The sequence below is a fragment of the Trichogramma pretiosum genome, unplaced genomic scaffold, assembly GCF_000599845.2.
Source record: "Trichogramma pretiosum strain Unisexual culture from Peru unplaced genomic scaffold, Tpre_2.0 scaffold18, whole genome shotgun sequence".
NCBI classification, from domain to species: domain Eukaryota; kingdom Metazoa; phylum Arthropoda; class Insecta; order Hymenoptera; family Trichogrammatidae; genus Trichogramma; species Trichogramma pretiosum.
Window position 1 is genome coordinate 1,091,052 of NW_019641681.1, and position 18,245 is coordinate 1,109,296.

Consider the following 18,245-nt stretch of genomic DNA (forward strand, 5'->3'; position numbering starts at 1 on the left):
TCGGTGCATCGGACGCACGCACACAGGGCTATAGTTTTTACAGGGGATCACGGAAGAGTTGAAAGTAACGAAGTATACGCACCTATCGGCGACCTCGGCCACGAGTCTCGACGATCTTTCGACGAGTCTGGCGAATTCGGGCATGGCCCTGAGCGCCTCCTCGTTCCTGGCCTTGACGAGTTTCAGCGGCGCCGCCAGAGGCAGTGCCACCGCGGCGCCCTCCCTCTGCAGCGGTATCGCGAACACGTGCTCCTCCTCGAAACTCGACAGCAGCCGCAGCTCCGGCAGGAACTGACTGGAGCTCTTGAGGCCCCGGGGCGGCTGGCCGTGCACGAGTCGCACCGTCAGCGGCAGCCTCTTGCAGAGCAGGCCCCGGGCCGTGTGGACGCCGCTGATGTTGTCCTCGCGCGCCAGCACGCTGAATCGGGCGCGCTGCTCAAGGGGCAGCAGCACGTTGTCGTCCCGGCAGTCGATGCAGCGCAGAAATCGGCCCCGGCCGGGCAGGGTGAGCTCGCCCGCGACGACTATCGTCTCGCCCACGGCGAGGGTGCGGCTGCCCTCGGGTATGGCGGCGCCGTTCTCGTCGAGCTTGCAGGCGATGCCGCGCACCGTCTCGCGCACCAGGGCACCGGCTTCGGGGCAGCGTCGCGACAGCTCCGCCACCGACTCGATGCCCCGGACTGCTCGGCCCTCCTCGCTCAGAATCTCGAAGTAGCCCACGTACGAGTCTGGTATGGCTAGTCGTGGTCCTACGCCCACCACTCGACGGCCCTCCTGACAAATCATAAACGATGCATTGTTCAAGTCAAGTTGTTTCGAATTTCAGTTCTTATATTTTTGAAAAAATTAATTCAATACTTTTTTCCTCCAAAAACTAAGAATAAATGTATAACACAATTAAATAGGGCAGTAACATTGAGCAAGTGCCTTTAGGTATAAATGATCAGTATGAGGGGACATAAAAGCTGAACCTAATTATTGACCTTTACAGGACCGGAAAGCCAATAACATTGGCGCACCCCCTAATCAACACATAGCCTATGATCGATCAATGATTTAAAATACCCATTATGCCTGTTTTCTATGATTTATATGACCTCTGAAATCCTGGTCCTTTAGGCGTTAATTCAATGATTCTATTTTTCGTTGACAGTTAGCTCGTACCGATTTATTGACTCATTATATCTTGAGTTTCGATTGCGCGTTTACAATATAATTGGGCTAAGCCATCTATTGGCCGAAAAAGTCGAATTTAAAAATATCGACTAAGATCATTTATTAGTTTTTAGTCATACTGGAATTCCTTTTCATGATTGACTTTAGTTTTTAATAAATATCGTCTCTTTCACGTTTATAATATTGTTGCTTACTATTTTACCTCCCAAACAAGAAATTCATTTTCTTAGTTCTAATTATCAATGCCAATAAACAACATGTCAAAGATACACATTACAAAATATACCATATAACTTCGCGTCAATGTTTTAATCAATCAATGCTTTAGTGGCGATGCTGTCGTTAATTAGTAATCAATGGCTTTATAAAAGTTACCATTTCGATTGCTGTATACAATTTCGATTGGATTCCAAGATAACTCGAACAATTAGAAGTCATTAAAAAAAATTATAATAAATGCCTATCGAAATCTCTCAGAGCTTCAATGTCGCCACAATATCGGCGCAATTTACCTTAATTTTGACAGCTTGCGCGACGATCTTCCGTCGTCTGCCGGCCGAGACGAGGAGCGCCGTCGACTGTAACGAGGGAGCGGGCAGCGTTGGCACGCCCAGACCTCCGTACTGGCCTTTGGTGATCTTAATGACCGCCGGCAGCCTCTGCTTGGCCACAAAGTCACGGAGGTAGGTGGCCTCGTCGGCCCAGCGGGCTGCTGCCACGATTATCTGCCCATCTGTAGCGGCCATCCTTCTGCTGCGCACTTAATCCTAATATCTATTTCGCACCCTTACAGGTCCTATTTTGATATCCCAATGCCTTGGAGCCTTAGTGATTAGAAAATCTTACGCTACTATTAGTTTTGAGATCGTTGCTGATGCTGATGCTGCTTCTGCTGCTTCATCGACTTTTGCTTCCGCGACTCCTCTTGCTGCCTGTCCGAAAGATCCTCATGTTCCATCTACAACAGAAAAATCAAGTTTTCCCTCTTTTATTGCCGTGAGCTGTTATTACATCCGCGGAAAAAGAAGTTTCGTACATAATATTTTCAGAATATTTCGATAATCTTAGCTAAAAACAATGAGCTGGTACTAGAGTTATTACGCGCGTACGGGTATATATTATACGTTATAATTCGCGGCCGTTTTACTGCGCTCTAATCCAAACACTTTCAGTATCGTGCATTACAACGCCAAGTTCACACGCCGTTGAAATTATTTCTACGCCACCGCCGACGCGCGAAATAAGCAACGACGAGCATGAGCGAGAAATACTGTCACGCATCCGCATGTCCTGTGGGCATTATTACGATACGTATAATCACAATTAAGGGTGTACGAAACACGTCGTAAGGTATACGCCTCCCTCGCTCGTTCACTCACTCTCACTCAGCGATAATCCACTCGCGTCGACGTATACTATCCATTATGATAATGACATCGATCGAACGTGTGGCGCGTCAACCTGCGCATTGTGTAGGCGAGTCTGTGTGTGTCTATGTGTACACAGGGTACATTGAAAGTATATTGAATGCATTGAAAACCGTCATCTTCTTCAGTGTGCATTACAGGTTTTTTTTGGGGGCCCAATCGCAATTATGCTTATCGAGTAATTAATTGAATAATCTTTTCTTTCGTAAAGTATAAAAATGACAATATGTCACAAAATAACCCAAAAATAATTATATTAAAATTTATATAATATGAGAGGATCTAAAATTTCCTTTGTAAAACTTACCGAGTAGAGAGAGATTCAATTGAAATTTTTTTCAAACCGTGGTTTTACCTATACAATTATTTTTACTTTGCTACATACAGATTTATAGATAAAAGTAATCGCCATCTAGCGGTGAAGGTTGGTTTTAATTTTGATTGAATTTACGTTCGTTTTTTGAGCAGTATACTTCGGTACATTGATTTTTAACAAAAATTTCATGTGAAAGACCTTAAATAAAATTCAGGGTCGTTTAATTTAATTTTAATGTTTAATTTCACATAAAATCTATATTAAATTTAAGATTTTTAAAGTGAGGGTTCCTTAAAGACAGTGCATCCATATGCATATCAATATCCCTTCGCTAACTGACAAAAAAACAGTCAGAAGAGCCTGTCTCTTTTGATCTTATATTCGCGATTGAATTTGAAGCTCGATCATTCAATCGAAATCTCGAAAAACGGAAAGAAAGCGCATTCTATATGCGAAAGAAAACTCTCCGACAGTCCGACATTACGGACGCCCGGTGTGCTGCGGCGTAATACGGTCAAGATTTTCGAATGCGAGCCTCATCGCAAGAGCTCGCCGGCGTACAATTTCCATTCGTTTTTTATTTATTTATATTCGAAGCGTGTAGAAGTATTGTCTACCGAAGTCGTAGTATTATATATATATATATTACACATAGCCCTGCAGACCAGACATCGTGGTAGGATATTTTTCTCACGTCGATATGAGCGCGCGAGCTTGCACACGTTTGGGGTGCACAGCAGTGGTACAGCAGTAGCATTGGGAGCTCTGCTGCGTGTGTATGTGTACAGATGGTAGCAATATTTTCGACTTACAAAGCGTTTTACACGTACGTGCAGCACACCACCTCGACGTCGCATGTCGGAATTCGCTCGCCCCGATGTAAATTTATGGAAAAATTGACACGTATCGGCGGCGCACGTGGGCATCTGCTGTTCTCGTTTTCAATTGATACTGACACTTGTTTTTAGCGCGGAATACGATATGGCGCAGGTAGAGTGTGTACCGTGGAATTTTAGCCGAGAAAAGGGTAGAAATTCGATTGACTACGTTCGATGTGCGATGTTATTACATCAACGATTACGAGCAATGTGAACAGAGTATCGGTGATTTAATTGCGCGGAAAAATACCCATTTTAGCGACGATAGAATAAAAGATCTTTCCTTTTTGTCTTAATGGAATTTAATAACTCTATCGAATTTAGCACCGTCTAGTACGAGAGAAAAAGGGAGAATTTCGATCTCCTCGCCTCTTACACGATATTTTTTAGCTTTATTACATTAATAATGTAAATACAGCAGTCGAGAGGGATAGAATGAAGGAACACGATGTTCGTCCAATGAAATGGTGATGTGAAAAATGCAGCGCATCGCTTGGGATCAGGCGAATCAGCCCTCCGAGTTTAATTTAAAACTAACGGTATTAACGACTAAGATCGTCCATAAAGTATAAATATTTGAGCTTTTTTCCCTCATTCTCGAGACGAAGTTTAATAACGCGCTCGGCAGAAGCAGCAGCAGAAGCAGTAATAGTACCACTGCTACTCTTTCAACGAGCTAAGAGTGAGAGAGAGGGAGTGGATAGAAAAAAATATCTAGGTAAGAGTCTGATACGCTTTTGTGACCAATAACCCGAGGCGTCGTGGCAGACGCGCCTTCAGGAAGTTTGCCAGGAGATGCTCCTTACACACACACACACAGACATTTTTCAAGCTGAAACTCATTTATCTCGCGCACGCTCACGAGTTTGTCACGTGAGTGTGTGTGTATGTATATGTGTTTGTATGTGTGCACTTGTGTGTATATTAGAGAAAGACTAGCAGCTGACGCCGGTGTAATACATCTTGGGGAAATCATCTCGCTCGCCTGCTCGAGGTCTGCCAGAGACGTAGGATATACACGTGCTTGCGTATACCGACGTATACACAGCTCGAACATAACGGGGCAGCGAGCATTTTTTTCCTCGCGCAAAAGTGAATTTGATCATGGTTGTAGGTACACGGCTCAACGTTGCTTCGTACATTTATATATATAAATTGCGTTATAATAATTGGCTATCGCGCGTACGCGAGCGCATATAGAAGTCACACAGCATTAAACGAAAATCGTGACGTTAAGGGGACGCGATCGCGGCTATCCTTTATATTACACGCGTATGTATACCGTAAAGTACGTACCGCGTGCGTAAATGCAGCTCTTTATGTATATCTCGCAAAAAGGAGGCCTGTGCTTGATTCGATAAAAAGTCCCCCCTGTGCTTCTGCGGCACGCGTATATATTTTCAAGCACGAGTCAATAATTTCTCCATTGGCGCCGCGCGGCGACCATGCGTTACGCGAATATATTATAATTCGACGAAATTATAAACGCATAAATCGTCTAAATGGAAATTACGAGTCTGCTGCTGCTGCTGCTGCTGCGCGAGCGTGCATGGGGCTCTTTTCGATTAATTAAAGTCTTGAGCAATCGCGCAAACGCGGCAAAGCGCGCGAGCACAGAGCGACAAATAACGTTTTAGATGTATAGATATATACCGTGTGCTAATAAACCGTTTATATAGCGGCGTTTTTCACTTTTATAAATAACAAGACCTCTCGAGGAAACGTTCATGCAGCACGGCACAGCACACACACAGACGGATGAAAATTCGATAAGCCTCTTAATTACAAAGTGTGTAATCGACAGCGCGGAACTGTTGCGCAACTCTACCTCTCTCTTTCTTTCTTTCAATCTCTCTCTCTCTCTCCTCTCTTTGGCAGCTGCGGCTAATGCACGAGATGAAATTCGATTGAGTACTCGAGTACGAGTTCTGCGCCGCTCGCGCGAACTTTAGCATCTGTAGCTGATAGCTTTGGGGGAGAAAAAAAAAGGAGAAAGAAAAAAGAGAGAACCTTATCTCGAGAAAATTCCATTTATTATATATCCAGGAGGTGAGAGAGTACAACGAACGGGAAGAAGAGGAGGAAAAAAATGGTATTTATAGGGACCACTGGGTATGAGCTCGTGAAAATTTTACGATACTTCGATTAACATAAGACTTTCACTCTGCGCGAGCGGGCCGCCGTGCGATGGCGACGACGATTATAGTAGGTCAGTGTTTTATACATACGCTCCTGTTAAATGCATCTCTTTTACCCGATCATATAATAGGCTTTCGCGTAATTGAATTTAGAACCTATAAATCATTACGCGAGATTTAACAGTTTACTAAAAAAGGGAGTGTCCCATCAATCGTACTAGGCAACGGATAGAGCGCAAAAAACAACAACAACGCACGCGACATTAAAGGCTTTATATGTACACATGCGTTGCGCTGCGCTGACGAAACAATTCAGCGCGACAAAAAGTCCAGGATTATTACAACGGGGTAATATATAAAAAAACAGTTGGATTATTAAGAAATCATAAATAAAAAAAAGTACGTAAGAAAATGAGAGGCGAATTTCCCACGAAAATATTTCCTAATGTACGACGAGAATGAGTAAAAAAATGGTAAAAAAAAACGTGAGCGCAGCGCGGCAAAGCGAGAAAGAAAGAGAAGAAAAAAATTATATAGGTCCCCGGCGTCCGCGTGCAAGAAATGATCAAACGCTCGTGCGCGAGCCTCGTCAACTGCACTACTAGTGCAGGAGCTCCGTCTCTGTCTTAAGCAACATTTGAATTTCCACGTGAAAATTAGGAAGTTGTCTCTCTCTCTTGCCTAGCTCTTTTGCGGAGTTTCTACGAATTAAAGCTCGTATGCAATTAACAAACGCAACATGAGCACCCTCCGCGCTTAAAGAGGTAGGCACGATATATACATAAATATATACCTACGGTATATATACAAGTTACATTAAGCCAAAGGTGTGTGTGTATGTATCTGTGCGCGCGAAGCCGAGAAAGAGGCTATAACCCGAATCCAAGAGAGCCACGCGCGTACGAAAGCGTTTCTTAATCCAATTGCTGCTTTGCTGCTGCTGCTACTGCTCGATCTAATTATGTATTACTACTGCGCTTACACGCAACGCGAGTCAAGCTGCTCCCTCGTTTACGTTTCATGAATACATATGCACACGGGATACTTGCACCTATGTGTCGGTATTTTTCTCTCTCTCTCTCACACACACATACAATGTGAGTATATGTATTTATTACAAGCTCGCGCGCGCGCGCGACTAAACAAAGTGCGATTTTTCCTCGATATTTACGATATTGTGTACTGCATTTTTGCGCGTATCTTTCGACAGATGCTGCGAGAACGAGTCCAAGCGTTGTGCGTTGCTCCATGGCGCGCATTTAATATAAGAGTTTCGCAAATTTTTTGACATTACGCGCCGCATATTACAAATTAATTATCCTTTATGCGCCCGGGCGCACGCGTGCGTGTATGTCATAAAAACATATACGCAGCATTCCGGGAGCACGAGCATGCGCGAGCCATGCGCCGGCATTGTACAAAAGAACTCGTATATATATATATAATATGTATATATGAGCACACGCTTATGACAGCGCGATATTGTCTAACAATGATAGAGGAAGAAAAAAAAATGCTCGCGCGCGAGGTTCCCTTTGAAATTTTCCATGCGTTTCAGTGTATATACGTATGTATATATATAAGATTGCGAGAGGGAGAGACGTCGAACAGACAGTCAAAAAATATCATTATAATGACGATGTTAACGAGACGTTCGCACACATTTGAATTCGTATACAGTGTGCGTTGAGTGTATGTGAGCGGTGCGTGTACATCCTGCACCGGAATATACGTAGGCTATATATACCTCTTGGAGCGTTGCAGCACGTGTCCCGAATTTCACATCTTCTCTTTTGAACAAGGCTTTGAGAGCGCGAGAGAGTGCGAGAGAGAGAGAGAGAGAGAGAGGCAACATCGTATAATAATATATACGTATATACCAGGACACAGGAGGCACTATATAGATCCTCCCGAGCTATAACTCAGACTTCAGAAGTGAGAAATTCGCCAATGTCGCTCGTTCGCAATATAATACGTGTGTATGCTGCAGATATTGAAGGACGCCCTTTATAACATACCGCTGCTGCTGCTCCTGCTGTTGCTGCTGCTGCAAGTTATTGTACAAGAGCGAGAGAGAGAGAGAGAGAGAGCAGGAGAGTGAAAGTGGCAGCAGTGGTGCGGGTGTAAATCACGACAACAGAGTCGAGTTTCTGCAGACCCCTTTAAAGCTTGCGTCATATGTGTATGTATATATTATATGTATATGTGTGCGTGAGGCTGTAAATGTGATAATGTATAGAGACGTGATGTCACGCGAAGCGCCGAGGATGCTTGATTGACGCATTTCGAATAAGAGAGCGAGCGAGAGAAGCCGACCGACCGCGGATTGAGATGCCAAAGAGGTCGAGAGTGGCGGCAAGCGGCTGCTGCCCTGTCACGGTCTCTCTCTCTCTCTCTCTCTCTCTCTCTCGGCTCCGCTCGGCTCAGCTCATGCAGAAGGAATTTTATCGGCGCGCGTCAAAGTTCAGCCCACGTGTAGACCTATATTACATTTGTATTATTTCAACTCTCTTGCGCCGCCCGCACGAACGAGCGTATGGAGGCAATTGCAATCCAGAATCGATAAATTGCGGTAGGTATACGTTCGTCGAGGAGAGCGCCAAGCCAGGCCGCAGCCACAGCTGCATAATGAACAAAAGTGATCGAAACTTCCTCGTATGACGAAATACTTATTATGTTTGTGTAGAAGCTGCAGCAGCAACTACTAAGCTGCCAAGCTAATCGTCGAGGAAAGATAGAAAGAAAAAAATGGTAACATCCAACAACGTGCATATCTAGCGGATAGCATTCGACAGTCGACTGTCGCGCGGCAGCACCACTACCGCGAGGGAAAGAAAGAGAGATAGATCGTGATCGGCATTCCTCTAATCTTTGGGTATATATATAGCAGAGTGGTGCACGATGCATCGCGAATCCGCGCGCGACACACGATGAAAAATACTACTACTTATACTGTATACGTCGAGAGAGGCTGCGGCGCTTATCGTCCTCGCGAATCTGCTGCTGCACACAAGGGGAGGTTGTTGCTGCTGCTACTTAGAGCGCAGACATTGTCAGAGTTGTGCAAGTGTGTGTGTGTGTGTCTGTAATTTTTTTTTCTTTAGTTACTTGTGCGCGCGAGTCGCGAGCTGCGATTGCGCAAATTTTGCTGAGCCGCGTCGAGACTGCACCCCGAAAAATGTTTTGTCAAAACTGAACAATGAGACACGCGTCCATATTATATTATTCTCCAGATCGACGATGATACGATCGAGGACTTTCGCTGCGGCGCTCACGTCTCGCGCGAGCTTGTTCGAGCTGTGCACGTAAACGTGTGTGTGTATGTCGTTTATATTAAAATTAATTCATAATCGCGCGCGACTAGCTGCGATGGCTAATATATCGCTCATCGACGATCAATAAAGACCGCATTATATACATGTATTATTATATACGTGCGTAATATAGAGAGACAACTAGTCGCGCGATTATATATTTCGACTTGGATTTTGAGCCAATACGTAGAGCGATATAAACCATGAGCGGCGGCACCGGTTTTGCGAATAGTGAAAGTCGATCGAGCACACGCGGCGCTACAATAATAAACTATCGCACGCATACACACTCATTCGCACACGCGTATGCATATAATATATTGCACACTCACTCACACGCATGTGCGTGTAGCATAGGTTCGTATTATGTATCTGTGTCTCTGCTCCGGATTTATACACACACACATAGACACATTTATCGCTATGACAAACGGTGTAATTGTGTGCGCGCTCGAGCGATTTGTTCCCTTTTAAAACAACTGAAAAATCAATCGTTCTCGTCGTAACGCCGCTTAACCGCTCGTTAAATTTCCTTTTAAAGAGAAAGCTCTCTCTCTCGCTCTTTGGAGTATTCGCGCGAGTAGCGCGTGCAACTGACCCTTTTATGACGATGAGTGTGTTTTTGTATGAACGCGCACATCGTATGGCGTTTAAATGTCGATGAAAGCGCTATTTTAGAGTACGAATGCGACCTCGCGACGATGCGCAATCATCGTCTGGTAAAAGTATCTACTCTATCAGCGGGGAGCCTGAATTATACCTAATGAAACCTCTCACGGCTCGCTCGTACATCCTACTTATTTTTTCTACATACAAGGAGAAATATCAGCCACACAATTTTAATATCTTTTAAATAAATTAAAAAAATTGAATTCATTAATTAGCTTAGTATTTAATCTTTTTGTGCATATAACTACATCAGCATATTCACCTAGTGAATGTAATTATCCATCAATTTTTTAAAAGGTATGCTTTCTGTAACGTTACGAAAATATAGTGATGAATGGGTGTTACTATACCCTCCCTCGAGTCATGCGAGACGACAGGAAAAAAAAATTATATACGTGTACAGTTATTACGTTTATTATTTCAAAATCATCAAAACACAGCACGAGATTTTTGTGCAAGCTCGAAGGAAAAATCGTGTGCGCCGTGTTTCGCCTTTTTCTTTGCTCTTTCTTTTCTCTCAGCTGCTCTGTGACATTACGCAAAAAGTAGCTAATTCAGGTTGGCTTTTATTTATACAGTCGCACGTGCTTGAAAGTCAATTTACAGGTATTATACACTCGAGGCAGAGAGAGAGAGAGAGAGAGAGAGAGAGAGAGAAAGAGGGAGAGAGAGAGAGATAAGCTCGGCTACGGTCCAAGTGCGTGTTCACGACACGAATTGACGCATTTTTTTCGCTCTGTTTTCCTTTGCTCAGGCAGGCAGGCACCGAATATTTTTCTCGCTTTCGTGCAACACACACACAGTAGCACTACACAACAACAGCAGGTTGCCAAGCGAAAGAGCGAGAGAGAGAGAGAGAAAATCCGCCGCTCGTTGGCTTAACCACGTGATAAAAGGTCGTTTAATTAAGGCATTATAAGAATAGGTAGTAGCTCTCTTTTTCTTTCTTTCTCGATCTGATTATTTATGCGCTGTGTAAGTGCACGTGGCACACATTGCAAGTGTTTCTACATAAATAATCGTGCGACTTTGCCGAGAGTCCTTTTTCCTATTGACAAAAAAAATCTCACAGACGGGCCCCTAGCCTCTCAATAGACGTAGCTACAAAAATTGGTCTTATTAATTACAAAGAAGCGTTACAAATGTGAAAAACAACATTCATTAATGAGTTCCCGATTCACCGAGCATACCACGCGTATTAAATAGAGTTTTCTTCCTATACACCTTTTCTCTCGAGTCTGGTTTGTTAAGTAACTTGAGTTATACGGTAAATATCGTAAAGCAACAAATGTATCCTTTTCGCATTTATGCAAAGAATTATTAAATCGAAGATTTAACGAGGTCATTTTCCACGGAGCTCGAATAATGTACACGTAAAGAGAGGAAGAACCCGAGCGAGAGAGAAGAGATAGTAAAACGTTCGCTGATTGCTCCACGCAGCGCACTGCCTATATGTGCGTATATAGCCCTCCCCGTACACGTTTATATTTGTATATATCTATGTGCAGAGCAGACACTTGTATGTGTATGTGTGTACGACGAGTTTTGAAGAGACGCGATGATAGCGAAACGACTCGACGCTTAGAGGAGAGCCTTTAGCATCGCCTAGGTGTATTACCAAGGATGAATAGCTTTGAGGCATATGTGTGCTGCTGCTGCTGATGCGCGCCAAGCTGCCAAGAAGAAGACGAAGAAGGCGAAGATTAGAGCTTTAAGCTTTTAGCATCGTAAATGTTTAGTATCCCCGTGGTATAGTTACGCGTGTCTGTGCGCGCTTATACTGCGTGTAATATAAATCCATGATGGCACGAGTTATATCGACTGCACACGTGCGTGTCCGCGCGCGCGCGTGTGTATATTATACGCGAAGATGCGATTTTATTTTATATGTATACGCGGAAGAGAGAAAGACAGTCGTTGACCCGAGAACGAGCTTATCACTTAAAAAGGTGTAAAGTGTTGCCAAGAGCTCGCCAGAAAAAGACGGATGATCTCTCTCTCTCTCTCTCTCTCATTCCATCTTACCTTCGCCGATAAGTTTTGGAAACCCAATGGGTGGATGTGTGAAAAACCTTCGGCGATAAGCTTACACCTATCGAATGAAAAAAAAACAACAACACCATAGCGATACATCACGGCTCGTTTCTCGCGAGATAGCGAGCGAGAATGTGAGAAAAAACGAACCCTGATAAAATTTTTCCTCGCAAATAAAAAAATTACCGATTCGCGCCAGCCGATTGCATTTTCGTTATATTAACGGATGAGCGCCAGGTATACACGTATGTGCGTGGTGTACACACACGAGTGCACGTGTGCACCGACGAGTAGAGGTGCTATATATGGTTTTCCATTAAACCCCAACGGCGTGGCTACGGCTGCGCTCCGGGTCCATAATGTATATGCAATATATATACGTATAGGCGCACATGCAAAGTGTTTGTGTGTGTATGTGTACGCGCGTTCCTGTCTTTACGTCCGTCCATCCGTCAGCGCGCGCTGCACTGGCTGGCCGAGCTAAAACAACCTGCTAACGCAGATCCCATCCACGAGTTCTCTCTCTCTGACTCACTCGCTCGCTCTAGCAATAGAATCAAGTGAATCGGATCTCTCTCACCCTTATTTCCTGGGCCTTTACACTGAATAAGTGTGCGTGTGTGTGCGTGCGTATCTATAAAGAGAAGTAGTAGGCTATATACGAGCGCAGCTCTCTAAGTATTTGCATCTATTCCATTCCGCGTGTGCGGCGGCTTTAAACCCCCCAAGGGGGTTAGTAGTAGTAGAAGTAGTATAACTAGTGCTCAACTACTAGTAGAAGAGAGCAGCGGCGGCAGCAGTGGCAGCAGTTTCCCTATACCTTAATCACCATACGCGTTAATGAGAGAACATCAACCGAAGACAGATAGACGAATACCGAGAGAGCAAGAGAGAAAGAGAGGCCGAGCAAACGAGAAAATATACACGTTGCGTTGCGTACGCGTACACATATATATCCGCAACTTTAACGATCCTTGGCAAACGCAAAAGGGATAAGATATTCTTTTCAAGGCGGAGCTTTTTTGCTCTATTTTAACCGCACGTCTCATTTCCCTCTATGGCATGTACTACGCATATATTTTTTCCCTTCCTTAGACTCCTCTCTCTCTCTCTGCTGTGAGTGGAAATATATATTCCCCGTGTTATACGACAATGATGGTCATAAGAGTACGTGCATGTCTGTGCCGGTGCCTGATGTATCATTTTCATAGTGCATATATTTATGCGAACCTCGTCGCTCGCTCGCTCGCTTACTCGCGAGAGGCAAGCTCCGTAGATGTTTAATTATTAGGAAAACGCACGCGTCGACTTGTCTCGAGGCTCGTTTTTCTATGCTAATGAGGGTTTCACGTGTTTAGAGCCTTTATGGGCGTATAAAATGCGAAGAATTAGCTCGAGGGAGAGATGACTATATATACGCAGCATAGAGAAAGAGAGACTAGTCGAGCGCTTACAATAGACGCGAGGCTATATACCATTCGCAAACGAGCTTACTACTTCTACTACTACTATACTAGTACTACTATTACCATTACTGACTCTTTCGTCGGCTCGTCTTCAAATATACATTTATAGCTGATTTCCAGGCTCGATATTATATCCATCCTATACGAATTCCTCGTGGCTTCCCTCTCTCCACTCGTCTCTCTCATATACGCATGTCTATACGGGGGAAGACAACCGTATTCCCAATGAATCTGGACGAGAACGACATTTATCGACTTCCATCGCCGCGCGCGCCCAGTGTCTTGAAAATCTTCGTCTTTATACGACGAGGGACTAAGATTACGGCGACGACGAAGACCTTTGGAAGCAAAAAAAAAAAAAAAAACTGCTGTATCAGCTCGAGTAAACGGGTCGAACACGCTTGGCTGCACCCCTATATAACGTGGATTATTGTCACGGCGGATTGACACAATAGAGCGCGAGCTCACAGGCGAGGTGAAAGAGCAGCTAAGCGCGAAGTAGAAGAGGGAAAAAGATTGAAAAACAATGCACGTTCGTATATATAAGAAACGACGTCTTCTTTCCTCTCTCGATCGCTGTAAGAGTGTCAATTTTTCGATTAGCTTATAACGATAGACACGATACACAGGTATACCAGATGCACACGCACATTCGAGCGAATGGAGCTCACGTAAGGTCAAAATGGAAAATGATTTTTCCGATACACCGGGACGTGACGCCAATCACCAAACACAAGCGCCAAACATGAATCCGTCTCTCTCTCTCTCTTCCAGCTGTACGTCCATGAATAATCTCTTCGGCTTACAGGAGTGCAAACGTTTGCTGATTAATGGCCCAATTTACTGTCTCTCTCTCTCTCTCTCTCTCTCAGGCACGCACTTTCGGATCCATCTATCTAACTCATCACGGTTTGCGCGAGCGAGAGCAGGCCACGCGCGCGGCGCGTTGCGGGTGCATTAATGAGCCGCATGGGCATTAGAGAGAGATAGCTCGGCGCGAGAGGAGAGAGAAAGAGGGAGAGATGATCTAACGCGCGAGATTAGCTTTGAATTTTTGATGCGGATAGGGCATAGTCGCGTATGTACAACGCGTGTGTATGTGTCGCTGCTATACCGTGACCTCGCACCAGAATGTACACTAGGGATTAATTAGAGGGGACGATCGACCTGATACGGGATATTTGCAGTTCTATTGCGTGTTGGAGGATCCCCGAGTCCTCTTCTCTGTATATACACATACACATAAGAGCGCGCGTGACGTGATATTATCGTGCTGTATATCGAGAGAGAGAGAGAGAGAGAGAGAGAGAGAGAGAGAGAGAGAGAGAGAGAGCCTACGGACCCATTATGCACACACAAACACTGCGCGCGCGTCTGCATACACAGTGTATAATTTTACGCACACATCGTTGCAAATAGATATCGACGACTGCCGTGCGCGATACGATGTTAGTTGAAAAATGAACGAGTTTAGACGTCCATTACACTTAATAAATTATGATATTAATTAGCCAGAAGGAAAAAGAGAGAAATAGAGAAAGAGAGAGAGAGATAAGATATATAATATGATTGATACAAACAAGATGAAAACTGATAGCGCGCGCAGCAGCAGCAGCAGCTCGCGTCGAATTTATAAATCTTTACAGTTATTATTTAGAGGCAATGATTCATATAGTGGAAGATGTAAATGAGACGAGGCATTGATCATGAAAATGAGCGAAAAAATAGGGAAAAATAGGCTGAAGTTGAAGGATTGCCGAGGATCAAGTTTAAGATAGCCATCAAGTGCAATCTACATATATATGTGCACGAAGGTGAGGGTACGTGTATACCTATATGCGTGCGAGTGCATACAATATATGTATGCACATTGCACACGATATGAAATCGTTCCTTCTTGGCTCGAGGTTCTTCATCTCTTGGACTTAATTTATGATGCCACGCAATTTTATACCCTCTCTCTCTCTCTCTCTCTTTCTCTCTATACGTCTATGCGTATGTGCATCGGTGCATGTAAACCCACATTTCTCAACTCATATTACGAGTGTATGCACACATAAAAGGTATTATGTGCGTATGTTTGTTAAATTAATTAAAATAATTTTATACGGATTAAAAAGGCGTTAATCAAACTTTATTATCACGATGCGCGTAGCACATTGCGTACCTATTTTTCTTTCGATGCTTTTTTTTCTTTTTTTGTTCGCGTAGCAGCGAGAAGCTCAAAGTGGCAAAAATTATATAAATAGAAGTTACCTAGCGAAAACAGAGAGAAAGAGAGAGGAGAAAGGAAGGAAAGAGAGGCAAAAAGCTTTTATGAAGCAACCAGACGGAAAGAAAGGGAAAACAAGCGAAATCGAAATGAACGAATCGGACGCTGCATTGTATATGGGTTATATTACGTCAACCGTAATAAACTGCAAATTTTATTTCATTAGAATATTTGAAAACAAAAGAAATTGTGCAAACGATTGCAAGGGCTTCAGGTTAAATTCTGAATTGATCGAATAACCTGGGCACAATCTAGTCACTATTTTTTATAGTGGGAACCATTTTTTTTTGATCTTGAAAGTAAAGAAAATGTAGCGACGATTTTTTTCGAATTATTGTTGTTTTTTCGATAAGGCAGAAATGAAATGTCATGAAATTACTAAATTATTTAAATGTGAACCTGCAGAATCTAGAATGAAATTGCAAGATTCTGTAAAATTTAAAGAATTTACATAACAGTCTTTGGACTGGCACCGATTACGTGATATTGTCCATATATTCCACAGAATGTATGAATAATTAAAGAGCGAAAGAGAAACAAGACAACTCATTTTGTTTATGCAAGTATTAACTGGACAACAAAAGCTGAAAAAAAGACAGAGATAACTAAGAAGATTTAATATAATAATGAAAATTTTAATTTCTCTGATTGTCTGGACCTCTCTCATTACGGAGCTTAATAAATAAAGTACACAATCCGATATTTCTCCAGCAGAACAGGCAAATTAATAACTTCTGAGCTGGAAGAAGAGGAGGAGGAGGGGTGAGGAGAAAGGCTCGCTTAATACCTTAAATTTATACGTTTTCCCGTAAATTGAGCCGATTTATCGGTATATAGAAACGTTGTCGGACACTATTTTATACACGCGTGCGCCCGTGTAATACAGACATTGCGCATGTTATGACGCATTTAGCGAAATATAATTTATATCGCTCGTATAATCTATAATAAACTAATTGAAAGAACACGAGGATATTACCATATATTTTCGAGCCTCGTGTCGGGGCCTGTGTAGCTGGACGTGTAACGACCATTTTTTCCTTGGGCCGCGCGAAGATAGGTAGAAAAAGGATTGCGCATTATTATAATATTATGTACAAACACAAAGTATAGCTGAAACGTATATAGCGGCGAATTTTGCAGAAAACGTGTATATTAAAAGCGAAAGATTTATATTCAATAGTAATTTGGAGTATGTATTAAGAATCTCTTATGGGCGTTGCGTCACGTATACACTGCCGCTGCTGTGTTTTGCTTTTATAATCTCGTAGAAAAATCTCGTAACGAAAATTTTCATCAGCGCTTGGCAATGTGTGTGTATGTGTGTATCGGCCACGGGATTACCGATTTTTTTCCCAGATGAAGCAAAAACCAACGCACGGAACTCGATACACACGATTGCGATCTCGAATCTTTTCGATTCGATTAATAAATAAACGAGCGCGCGTTGAGAAACTTCGAACTGCAAATGAAGCGAGAAGAATGCGACGATGTGTTATCGTTTCACACACAGCATACGAACGTAAAAAAAACGGAGCTTTTCACGATGTCTTGTGTATTTAACAAAACTCACCGATATTAATTAATCCATCCGATCGCACTAGAGGTGTTCATCGCACAAACTAAAAAAAGCGCAACACTCTCTATTCAACTCTAGGACTAGCACAGATCGACAAACTCATAAATGTAACACTACTCAAAACTTGAAACACGTGCGTCGTCGTTCTACTTTTTCCAAATTCACCCTAACCCTATAACAAGCACACATGCACTAAGCACACTCGAAAAAGTACCCAACAGAGTTTTCAAAGCGCCACTAGTAAATTGTGTTTTTTTTTTTTTTTTAATTTAGTCTCGAGAGCGAAGTTACATTGTGCATCGCGCGCGCGTTGCTGCTGCTCCACTCGACACTGTACACAAAGTACTGTCACCGGTGAACTGTCGTGCGCCGCAGCCAGCAGTACAGTACCCGCACTATACAATATGCGTGTGCGCCTCTTGCGCTGCTGCTACTACGTGCGCGGATGCCGTAAGTATATAACGTGCTATACAGAGCTCGCCAAAAGGTGGGGAGGCCCGATATACGACGACGACGACGATGGTTCTATACGTACAGTGCTATATATTGCCAGAGCGATACGCGCCAAAGGGTAAGGCGTATATTATGTATACCTATATCAGAGTCGAGGTGAACGCGCGTCGTCGGAACTTGGCAGATACACACACACGTAACGCACCTCCGGATCCTGCGCAAACAATGATGATTATTGCTATATTGGAAACTTTCTAACTCGTCCGTGTCGTGCGCGCGCGGGCTCACAGATCATCCTGTGTATATAGTATAGTGTACGTATAAATTCGCACGCGAGAGTATCGATGACCGATTCGAATTTCACGCGTCGAAGCTGCTGTTGCCACACTATAGCATATCATGCGGGATGAAAGTAAGAGTCGATTCACGCCCACGCGATGCGTCGGCAAACTTCTTGGATTGGGACGTCGACGAAGTTGTTTACGTATAAGCATAAATACATGTATACGCATCTACACAGGCT

The 18,245-nt window shown here is 43.5% G+C and overlaps 1 protein-coding gene across 3 annotated transcripts in view; it reads right to left on the minus strand.

Moving 5' to 3' along the window:
• The window catches only part of LOC106652201, a 79,153-nt gene that overhangs the window by 27,493 nt on the left and 33,415 nt on the right, over nucleotides 1-18,245 (minus strand). For 2 of the 3 annotated variants that reach the window (XM_014371007.2, XM_023461042.1), the window contains exons 4-5: nucleotides 1,689-2,134; nucleotides 83-774 (exon numbers count right to left, since the gene is read on the minus strand). In XM_014371007.2, the coding sequence (XP_014226493.1) occupies nucleotides 83-774; nucleotides 1,689-1,922 (926 nt within the window). In that variant the 5' untranslated portion in view covers nucleotides 1,923-2,134. Of the gene's footprint in view, nucleotides 1-82; nucleotides 775-1,688; nucleotides 2,135-17,263; nucleotides 17,343-18,245 lie in introns of those variants that run through there. The other variant, XM_023461041.1, reaches the window with a different exon arrangement.